The 12,281-nt window shown below is 33.0% G+C and overlaps 1 protein-coding gene across 1 annotated transcript in view; it reads right to left on the minus strand.

Annotated features, from left to right (window-relative positions):
* Positions 1–353: 353 nt before the first annotated feature.
* Positions 354–12,281, minus strand: part of LOC123529736 (mucin-17-like) — a 28,169-nt gene continuing 16,241 nt past the window's right edge. Inside the window, exon 2 of the mRNA XM_045310246.2 lies at positions 354–9,137. Coding sequence (XP_045166181.2) covers positions 7,239–9,137 — 1,899 coding nt within the window. The 3' untranslated portion in view covers positions 354–7,238. The remainder of the gene's footprint in view (positions 9,138–12,281) is intronic.

Consider the following 12,281-nt stretch of genomic DNA (forward strand, 5'->3'; position numbering starts at 1 on the left):
ACACTTGAATCAGAATGATTTTAGACACAATGTCTTTGATCAATAGTCATGGACAACATACGCCTCGCAAGGGGATTGAACGGACGACCCAACGCTCCGTAGATCTGCGCTCTCCTGAGCTAAGCGGGCGAATATAAGAAATATCGACAATGATCGTAAGAAGCCGATGATGTAACAGCAAGAGTAATTGCTTTTGCTGCAGTATTGTGTAAAGGCAATGCAAAGCAAACTGTTAAGTCTGTTTAAATAATGTCTTAATAAGATAGTGTCAACAAGTGAGCTTAAGCAAACTTTTAATTCTATATATATATATATATATATATATATATATATATATATATATGGCTTTAACAAGATAGTGTCAACAAATTAGCTGAAGCAAACTCTAAATTCTGTATATACAAGGTTTTAATAAAATAGTGTCAACAAATGGGCTAAATAAAGCTCTAAATCTGTAATTAAATATTGTGAACGAGTGGGCTAAAGCAAACTCTAAAATTTGTATATATAAGGTTTTAATAAAATAGTGTCAACATATGAGCTAAAACGAACTCTAAATTCTGTGTATACAAGGTTTTAACTAAAAAGTATCAGCAAACAAGCTGAAGCAATCTATATATAATGTTTTAACAAGAAAGTGTCACCCAATGAGCTAAAGCAAACTCTTTATTCTCTGTATATAAGGTTTGAACAAAATAGTATCAATAAATGAGCTTAAGCATACACTAAATTCTATATCAAACAAGTGTCAACAAATGAGCTTAAGCAAACTTTTAAGTCCGTATATATAAGGTTTAGATAAAAAAGTGTTAAAAATGAGCTAATAACAATCTCTTCAATCCGTATATATCATATTAAGTTTTACCAAACATGTGTCAATAAATGAGCTAAAGCAAACTCTTCTATCCGTATATATAAGGTTTAAACAAACACGTGTCAACAAATGAGCTAAAACAAACTCTTCAATCCGTATATACGAGGGGTGTTCAATAAATACCCGGAAAAGTGCTCTCATTTCTTTATTTCTGGTCTCATTTTGCTAAAAATTTAAAATATGACGGATATGAACATACTGAATGCAAATACCTAAATTACAGATTTCAGAACATGCACAATATTTATTTGTCGTCTCCTAGGCAACGCCATCACCTCAAAAGCGACCCAACGTCATTATGATGCTGTCATATCACACTCAATTAATCAATACAACTCGTGACTACCATTGATTCAATGTTTATCACCATTAAATGCATTTTACACCTTCCTAAGAATAAGTAAATACTGTTCATATGATGTTCCTGACGTATTGAAGAAATTGGACACTGAACTGATGCCCTATCAAGGAGCTATTTAATTTATTAAATGTGACTGAGCGTTATTTTTCATGTCTGTAACATAAATCGTCAGAAATATTCTCCTGACCACTTTTAAACGTCACGTCCCACTAATAAAATTTTGTTTTCTTCAGGGCATTGTCCCTTAAACCTTTTTCAGCATAGCATTTGTCTCTTTCCTTGATTTTGGATTCAGAACACAAAATGTTATCTCACATCTCCGTTCAACACTGATTTTCAAGCGACGACCAACTCAATATGCCTGCCAAATATTTTAATGATGTCACATTTATAATTTGACGTTATTGGCGTAACGCTTACTTTTCATACCAATATTCACCCAATTTAAAAAAAGGTAGCTTGAAAAATAGGTAAGTGGCAAGTAATGTTTTAGCGCATGTAAAATAGAAAAAGAGACAAAATTGGGCCGGATGACGTCACATGACGTTGCCATGGGGACTCGCATTTACTTATTATTTATCCAAAGACAATCTAATTTTGACATATCAACTCAGTATTCCCTAGTCTACATTTTGTAGCATTTTCATTTATTTTTGTTGATACCTGAAGAATTGAGAGCACTTTTCCGGGTATTTATTGAACGCCCCTCGTATAAGGTTTTACAAAACATTTGTCAACAAACGAGCTAGAACAAACTCTTAATTCTGTATATACAAGGTTTGAACAAAATAGGGTCAACAAATAAGCTAAAGCAAACTCTAAATCTGTAACAAAATGTTGTCAACAAATAAGCTAAAGCAAACTCAAATTGCTATACAGATAAGGTTTTAACAATCTTATAAATGGACAAAAAATTAGTTTAGTCTGTTGGATATTGGATGTCTCATCAATAAATCGTGTATAGCGATATATCTAAATACAATACAAATTGGCTAAACTTTACGCTAGAAACATCAATTTCATGACTCCCGAGAAATGGGCTCCAAAATTTCCGTACACATTCAAATGGTAAATCCGGAAGAGACGACTACAAGAAGCGCTCTATGAAATAAAATTGATATCAGAAACTGGACCAATACACCGTAAATAAACTTTGCTGTCAGTTTTTAAATTTTGCACAATGATTAATTGCTGTACCGGGTCTCTGTTCAAACATTTGTTTTAGTGATATCATTGAGCAAATATGTATATTAGTAAAGACAAATTCCCAAAATAAAGTACATACATTAATACATAAGACAATACAGGAAGGGATAAAAATGGTAGACAAGTCTTATAGAATTCTCCCTCGCAGACAAAATAAAACTGTAGGGTATATCGAGCGTCAAGGACGTAGTCTTACAATATGAATCGTTATTAATCTGAAAATTGGAAAGGGGAAGAGAAAAATCGAGTAGTAATTATAAAAAGCTGTATGTGTAGAATTGTAGAAAGATAGAATAAGTCGAAGATAGAAATGGAAATGAGACTGTCTCATGGTTACTTAAAGAATCCCTTATATTCGGATATTTACGGTATACATACATGAATAATAAAAAAGTCATGTTATCGTGATCATATCAAAGTCTTTATCGAAGTTTCACAGGTTATCAAGAAGATCGTTTTGACAATCATTTCTTTGCACTGCGGTTGAAAAACACTGCAAAATATGGAGGATATTTGCTTTTTTTTCAGTGTGATATGGATATTTATCTTTACCGATATTAAGGGAGACAGTTCAATATTTTCACGAAGGCGGAACCTTAGTGAAAAAATATTCGAATTGTCTCCCCTATTTGTGAAGATACATTCCGATATCACACTGAAAACAAAGAAATTTTCTTATTATTTTATGCTGATTTGTGAAGATCAATGAATTTTCTGCTTATTACATGCTTACATAATAAAAAAACACCTACACTTCATGACAAAATTCGGATTTATTTAGGCTACCTTTTTACATATAATGCATTAGCTAAATAACCATGGGCACTTATAAATTGTGATATCGAATATATTTACATCATATAATGATAATTAAATTGTGCACAAGATATAATGTTAATGTTTGACTATATCAAAATCTAATCACATATAAAATTATAATGGTCAATTGTCATCTTATAAATTAAATATATAATTTATTTTAGGTCGATTGTGAAGCATGTTCTACACTTTATATTAATCACTCTCGACACCTCCCATCGCCACGAGGGTATGAGGGTAACCCTTATAATGTCATATCTACATAATAAAATAACTCATCTCTAATTGTTAATGTACAAAAGATAACATAGTAATTATAAAAATACATAGCATATAATAATTAAAGCATAACCTATAATGAGAAAAACACATATAATTATACAATATATAATGACACATCTACAATAACATCAACTATCTACAAACAGTATACAACATACTAAGGCGTATAATTATGGTGTAAGCTGAGTCTCCGGTTTTGTATGTTTATTTATCAATGAACTAGCATCAGTTGTATGTGTAATATGGGGTCCGGGTGAGTTCAGATTTAGCTGAAGTATTTATTTTGATATTAGTGAATGATGTTGCCCTTGTTACAGACATAATTTTAGGACTACAGAAACTATGAAATGTTGTACACCATTACTGTATAGAATGCATCTTTTTGTAAATGTCAATAAGAAAAAATGTACAATGTAGTTCTTTTTACAATGGTGACTAGCCAGTTGTCAAAGCATTACACTCGTAATGAAACACTTAACTCTTCTAATATGTGTCGGTTTAAATTTCGTATGTCGTCTGACATTGTTTAAAATCATAATGCATTGATCTAAAAGCTAAAAGTGTTACTGTTTCAATTTTGAAAAGTTTGAAATATGTACTAGTATTTCATATGGCACAAAATATGTATTTCAAAATATCTGATACTAAAGTTGTATTTGTATAACTTTATGGGTCTGAATTATAAAGAAAGTACTAAAAGAGTACGTGTATATACGTATAACGACATTTAAATGCTCAGCTTATTAAATAAAACATGTAATAGAGTTATCATTAGCTCGAAGAAGATGTATTTATTACTGAATTAAGATTATAAAAATGCCAGATAGCAGATACGTAAAAAAGAATGTTACAATATGTTATTAAATTCAGATTGTCTTGGATATAGAAATCTGGTCAGTCTTATTAAACGTAACTTGCACTATAACAGATTTGGATATAGGATGTTCAGCAAGTAACTAATCAAAATGTTTTTTTTCATTCCGCATACATATTTACAGCGTTTAAAAGACTAGCATCTGCAAAGACGGAGCACAAAATGAAAAGAAATTAAAAAAATAACATATTACAATATTTCAAAATAATCTTGTGACTGAAGCTTATGTAGATGCTATATTGTTAAATTTAGATCAAGTCTCGTTTAAGATCGTCATCCCACTGTTAAAAGAAATATAAGAGTCTCTAGAGATGAAAAGGTAAGTTTTATATCTTAATGTCCTGTAAAGTTGGAATGGTATTAGAAATTTTAACAATGTACTACTTACTATGCATTTAAAATAAAGGCTCAGTATTTTGAGGGTAGATTATAATTTTAGCGAACTTTTTAGCCTAATGGAGAATTATATCGTCTTAGTACATATTACATTTATTAATGTAATATTGTGTGTATAGTTCGGTGGCCTTCATACTTGTTGGAATAAACAGAAACTTAATAGAATAATAAATGTACATATTAACATAACAATGAATGTACGTCATATAAAAATTAATGTACAATGATAAAAGCACATTATACAATAAAAGCACACACTATGTTGGCACATGACAAATCTACATAATTTTCTTAATTATAAACACATCGTATAATGATAATTCTAGCTAATACGTGTATAATGACAAATCTACATAGTACAATAGTAAATCTACACCATGCAATAAAAGGTGCACAGCTTGTAAAGGTAACACTACATAGTATAATGAAGAAATCGCATAATAAATAGAAAAATGTACGACATATATGTACAACTTAAAAACTCAGAAGATGTCAAACTCGTAAAAATATCGCATGTTATACCGAAAAAGCTTTTCAAATATGAGGTAACTTACTGTATATACCATAGTGAATACATGTAGATTTTATTATTATAATTATAAAACTATTTAAAAAATAATAAACTCTATCTTTGTTTTGTTGGGAATTTGTTTATAAAATTGAATATCTAGGTCGTGTTAGAATGTAATGCCACATCATCCAAACGGATTTGCCATCTGTCAACCTTGTCATTTCGTTTTTTCGGAAAAGATGGGCGGAGCGATGGTGCAGATCTTGTTTGAATCTATTCTTGTATGAAATTACGTTAAAGTTCAATTTCAAACCCTTCTTACATCTGCCCTCCACCGTCAATTTTAGCTTGACTTATTGCGTTCAAGATATAAGAAATGTATCTGTTTGTGTTTCCGGTATATAGATTTCATCACAAGTATATATTATCAATACTATTCTATGTGAAAATTCATTAAATGAAATACTTTTATGATAGAAACTTTTTTTGAAAAATGTATTTTGGTTATATTTTGAGGTGATTTTTAATCTTGGTGGCCATATGAATCACATATATTATCGGCAAATGTGTAGGCATGGCTGTTGCATGATAAAATACAGCTTTGTGTTATTTAAAATAAAAATAACTAATTTAATCACACCAAGATATAAGTTTGTACAATGTGTTTGCCATCTGGACGGCCATATTGAATATTTGGTACAACGTTGCTTAACACTTTTGTTTCTAGTTCTTAAGATAAGCTTCAAAAAGTGTAGCTTGCATCCTAAACATGTGTTTATCCTAACTACATGTATACATCTACCCACACCATTATTTAAGCTGTTTACGTTATATTACTGCAAAGTATTACTATAGTCTGCGATAGATATGTTAGTTTTAGTATCTTATTTCAAATTCATAACCAATTATATGACGTTGCTAATATTTGCCACATTGGTCTAATTACCTTCTGGATTTAATAAATTAACTTTATATCAAAAATGAAACACAGAAAACAGCTCCTACTTTCCATACAATATCTTCGGGACAATAAGCACATTTTTTCTTTTGTGTCATTTGTAAAAACCTTTAAATTACATTAAAATTTTACTTTTACTTGTGAGCATAACCTTTATTCCAGGTTCAGCAGGTTACCAAGTTAGGTCAATATTTTACAAGAATTGCGAATATCACCAAATCATAGATAGAACGAGTTGTTTTGTATGACTCGGTTTGATTGACTCTATTGATGAGATTGGATTTCTGTTTAAAAGGGGATAACTTTTGAGAATAACTCATCCCAGGCTGATCACTACCAGATCAAACGTAAGCCTTTTGGATCTTTAGTGCCAGTTCAGCTCTCCTAGACGAAAATTTAGTATTACTTATCATATGGCCGAAAACGGTCATAGGCCAATATTACAATAATATTTAAAAAAAAATGATTATTGCATTATACATTAAGACTTCAAGGCATTAATCAAATCAAAGTCATCAAACAAAATGTTTACTGGATACAATTGAACCGATATAGCAAAAGATAAAACAATGTTTCAGTTTGTTACCGTAACCTTGTACGGAAAGAATAACGTGAGCCGGACCCATTGTTGAAAAGAACACATTCTCAAACTATTCCGAGACCTTTGCTTAATGACTTTATTACTCTAACGACCTTTTTCTGTTCAACAAAAAATATCATTTGTCGTCAACTCAAATTGTTTATTGATGTTCTTTGAATTATGAGTTTGATAAATTGGATTTGAGTGAAATAGTATTACCGTGCTATATAATTAGAAAATGAGCTGCCATTTTCACGCACAAATGTCAACGAATGAGCAATTTTTCTGTCGGCATAGAACACCAGGAAAAGTGTAGAACACCAGGAAAGGTGTCTACAGCAAGTAACTTAAATTCAAGAAAAGTCACATCAGGTATCTTAACAGCAGCATTTGCCAAAAATAAACTTGGGGCAATCTGAACAATGTCGACTTAAAAGGCAAGACGGTACAAAAGTATAAACCAGCATTGTAAGAACACTGAATCCAAGTCCGATCCAGCCATAGATCTTAGGATCAAGTTCATAATAAATCATCACGACCAGTCCTGCAAAACCTATTCCTTGAAAGAAAGAAATTATAACGAACCTAATACATCCGAGACGCTTGTTGCGTTTATGGCAGCGTTTACAATACCATGCTTGTTTTTCGGTTAGTTTACAACAACTGCCATAGCAACATGGCATTTTCAAACGACAGTACGCCCCTCTTGTACAGCAAAAACAGAATAGTTTTTGCTTAAACGTTAAACACAACAATATCAAATAAATAATTAATAAAAATAAAAGGATACCACCGGCTATATATACATTCCTTATGAAATCATCCGTAGTTAGTATCAAAACCTTCAGTAAAAATCTGATAAGCTTTGGTATGCTGTAAAGAAGGCTTTCACCACAGTGTCGCAAACAGGTACAATATCTATAGACTTGAAAACTTTCTCGCTCATCTGTACAACAACTGTGACAAAAATGTTCGCAATTGTTAAACAATGTCCTATACTTCTCGTTGCTAGGTGCATTTTCAACTTGCTTGTTGGCTTGAGTTGATTCAGTTCCGTATGTCTGATAGTTATCAAAAGTAGCTTCGTTTAAATTTGAATCTTCTTTTGTTGGCTGAGTGTGTTGAGTATTTTCTTTTATCGATATTGTTGACAGGGTCGTTGACAAGGGTGTTTGACATGCGTCTTTTGTCATTGAGGTTGACAATGCCGTCGGCACGGATGGCTGGCAATTATGATATGTCTGTGAGGTTGACGATGCCGTCGACACGTATGGCTGGCAATCATCATCTGTTGGAGAGATTGGCAATGCCGTCGACATATATGGCTGGCAATCATCATCTGTCGGTGAGGTTGCCAATGCTGTCGACACGGATGGCTGGCAATCATCATTTGTCTGTGAGATTGACAATGCCGTGGACACGTATGGCTGGCAATCATCATTTGTCTGTGAGGTTGACAATGCCGTCGACACATATGGCTGGCAATCATCATCTGTCGGTGAGGTTGACAATGCCGTCGACATATATGGCTGGCAATCATCATCTGTCGGTGAGGTTGCCAATGCTGTCGACACGGATGGCTGGCAATCATCATTTGTTTGTGAGATTGACAATGCCGTGGACACGTATGGCTGGCAATCATCATTTGTCTGTGAGGTTGACAATGCCGTCGACACATATGGCTGGCAATCATCATCTGTCGGTGAGGTTGACAATGCCGTCGACACATATGGCTGGCAATCATCATCTGTCGGTGAGATTGGCAATGCCGTAGACACGGATGGCGGGCAATCATTATCCGCCGGTGAGGTTGGCAATGCCGTAGACACGGATGGCTGGCAAGTATCATTAGTCGGTGAGGTTGACAATTTCAATGGCACGGAGGGTTGCCTTGCGTCTTCAAATTTGGTGTTTGCGCTTCGGAGTATGTTTTCTTTGGTTTTAGCAACATTGTTTCCGTAAGATATCTTTTTTATATTGTCTCTTTGGACATTAAGTGCTATCTCTTCTTTTACTATTATACTTTTTGTTTTATCTTTGCCAGGAGGCATAACATGAAACACTTCAGCTATCGCTCCTCGACTGTCTTTTGTTTTCTGTTTCACTTCATTTACGATGGCATGATGTGTGTAAAGGTTCTTTACAATGCATCTAGATTTCCTTTTGGAAAAGTATTCACCTCTAATAGAAATATGGTCACCAGGCTCAATGTCATCAAATGTTTCGATCTCTACCGATGTGTGGCATTTTGAGCACGCTTCTCTTTCCACCAATTGCTGCAAAACAAAGAACCAGTTACTCTTTTGATGAAATGAGAATTTACTGACGTAAAAGTCATCGACACATGCGACAACGTATCGTACACAAATATAACATAGTCGATTTCGGTAAGTTTGCTTCTTCTTATCTAAAAGCGTCGAAGACATGAAAACGAGTATTTTCTAGGCACAAATCGTCCACCATACATTCTCAATACTTTTTTCAAACACTTTGCTAAACTGTTTCATGAACGAAAAGACTAGATTTGTGTGCATGAAATAATTGGAAGAAATTATTGAGGATATCTGTTGGAAGCTTCTTGTCGAGAAAAATGTCTTGTCTTCGATGCGTTTTATCGTAAGCAATCATCAGCAAAACGTGATTCGCATCTTCAAATTCTTCGCGTGGGTTCGGTACCTAAAAGCGGGTTGGTCACCCCGTATTAAGGAGACAGTGCAATATAATTTGGTGCTAGTGTAAGTATTTCGAATGTTTATCATAAAGGCTTGAATTAATGCCAAGTTGTCTCAACTACATAGTAAGAACAAGAGGGTCATAATGACTTTTGACCGCTTACCTGAGTTTCACAGCTGAAACAGGTACCATTTTCGGAGGAGTCATCTAAAAATAAAAATCTGCCAAACTAATTGTATTTATAGGTTTAACTTTGTCTTTTTTTTTATTTTTGTCTCATTTGAAAAAGCTGTCTTCAGAACAAAAATTAGCAAAAAAGATGACCATAAATAATATGCAATAATTATTAGATTCTTGTTTTGTTTTGACTGCGATATGATAAATCTTGCACTTGCAACTGGACTTATATTGAAGTATCTTTGAAGGCTATAAAGTAAAAAAAAATATGATGAAACTTCTGTATAGTAGTAGTTTTTTCGTGTCATTTAATTTATATTCTCTTTTTCAGTAAACAATACACTTTTAAATGATACTAAAATTATACGCTCTTATCAGGCATCAATCTTTGATATATGAGCCGTGCCATGAGAAAACCAACATAGTGGGTGTGCGACCAGCATGGACCCAGACCAGCCTGCGCATCCGCGCAGTCTGGTCAGGATCCATGCTTTTCGCTTTTAAAGCCCACTGCAATTAGAGAAACCATTAGCGAACAGCATGGATCCTGACCAGACTGCGCGGATGCGCAGGCTGGTCTGGATCCATGCTGGTCGCAAACCCACTATGTTGATTTTCTCATGGCACGGCTCATATATAAAACTTGCTAATTTGTGGATCTGACATCTTTTAGCTGCGATGGCCGTATTTTGCCAAGCCTGAATAATTTGAAACCTGTCTTATAGACATTGAAGGAACATGTTTGCTGCAAGAATTTAAATTTGGACAAGCGGTTTAGAAGATTTGTAGATTTTCCTTTCTTAGCTTTGGCAGAAATGCGAAAGTCTTCCAAACTTCTAAATAGGAGCCACTGAACACATATAGGTAAAAATGACAACGTTCTCTGACGGTCATATTTTTCAGCGTCGGAATAGGACAAATTTAAACAATTTTGATAGAAGACTTAAAAAAACTCCAACAAATTTCACAATAATTATGAGAATGATAATACCTACATACCGGACTTTGGTTTCTAGTAATGATATCCGAGCTGAAAAATCCATTTTAAAACCTATGGTGTAAGAGTGAATGAGTAAGATTTTACGGCGAATCGACACAAAAAGGATATATATCGCCGAAACCAAGTAAATTGTAAAGGATATCTAAAAACAGTTATGTAAAAACAATGTAGATCTATAAACATTTAAAGGGTTAAATAGTAAATTGTAAACATAAAATATCAGTGGCAAACAAATATTTTGCAAAACATGTGAATAGATATATATGAAGTTCAGATTTTGTGATAGATGCCTATCTGCTTTAAGAAGGACAAAATATTGCCGACCGGAACTTTTTCAAACAACTCTTTCAAAGATTGAATGTCATAGTATGTACTGTGCTGTGGAGCAAAGTCCACACAGTCGATTTAAATATATTTAATTATAATGCTGGTAAAAACGTGTAATGAAGTACATCTATGTAATACTTTTGTACACTTATTGTTATCTGTTACATAAAACAGCATAAAAATAAAAATAAAATAGCTTCATGCAATAGGGAAATCAATTTATGTTTTCTCCTTACTTACCAGGAAACGTATTACTAAATTAATTTGATTCCCGTTCTACAAACAAAATCACCCTTTTTTAGGCTCTTTTCCGTCGAAAGGCCAAGTGCATACGAGTATACATCGTGTCATTAAATCAAATATGCCAAGTTAAATTTTATTTTAAATTTTATTTCACTTTATCTAAATTTCTACGATTCAGAGTTTTTTAATGTCATAACAATTTTTTTTATTAAACTTTTATATTTCATTAATTTCAAAGTTTCTCGAGCAGGGAGCATAAATTCCCAATCGGGAAACATAGATATGTATATTTGCACTGAAATCCATACAGTCAGAATCATTACCCATTTTCCAGTCAGAAAATTCATAGTTCTTTATGTTTTCAGGTCATATGAAGCTTTAAATGATGCATATTCTTGGCAATCATCAAGCAGGGCAATGTTAAAAAGTATTTTATTCGTATTATCTGTGTAAGTACTATATTAAAGACATGCAATTCAATATACATCTATATAATGAGCTTCCCGATCGGGAAATTTTGAAATTAAGTAATTTCAAAGATAAATATAATTTTTTTAGGATATTCTTAGAAAATGAACGGTAGAAATTTAGACATATTTTTCAAGTATATAATTCATTTAATGACATAAAATAGGGTGATTTTTCTTCATGAACGTGCAGCAAGTAACTATGTTTAGGATCATGTTTCAAGGAAGTAGGGAAAACCCTAGTGACTGACTTCCCAAACGGAAAGTTTTCCTTACTGTCATAGTTTGTTATTGTTCCTTATGATATATATTTTCGATTCAAAATACGTTATTTTACGAAAAAAGAAAACGTAACGTGTCAATGGACATTTAAAACAAAATAGGAACTATTCCATTAAAATATATTGCATTTACAAGGTGAGATTTTTTTGGACACAGTCGTAAATGCAAGTCAGTGACTCGTTTATAATGCAAGTATTCCACATATTAACTGAAACTGAAAGATCTATGAATAACAAATACTGCTTAACAAT

This window comes from Mercenaria mercenaria, chromosome 13 (assembly GCF_021730395.1).
Source record: "Mercenaria mercenaria strain notata chromosome 13, MADL_Memer_1, whole genome shotgun sequence".
NCBI lineage: Eukaryota > Metazoa > Mollusca > Bivalvia > Venerida > Veneridae > Mercenaria > Mercenaria mercenaria.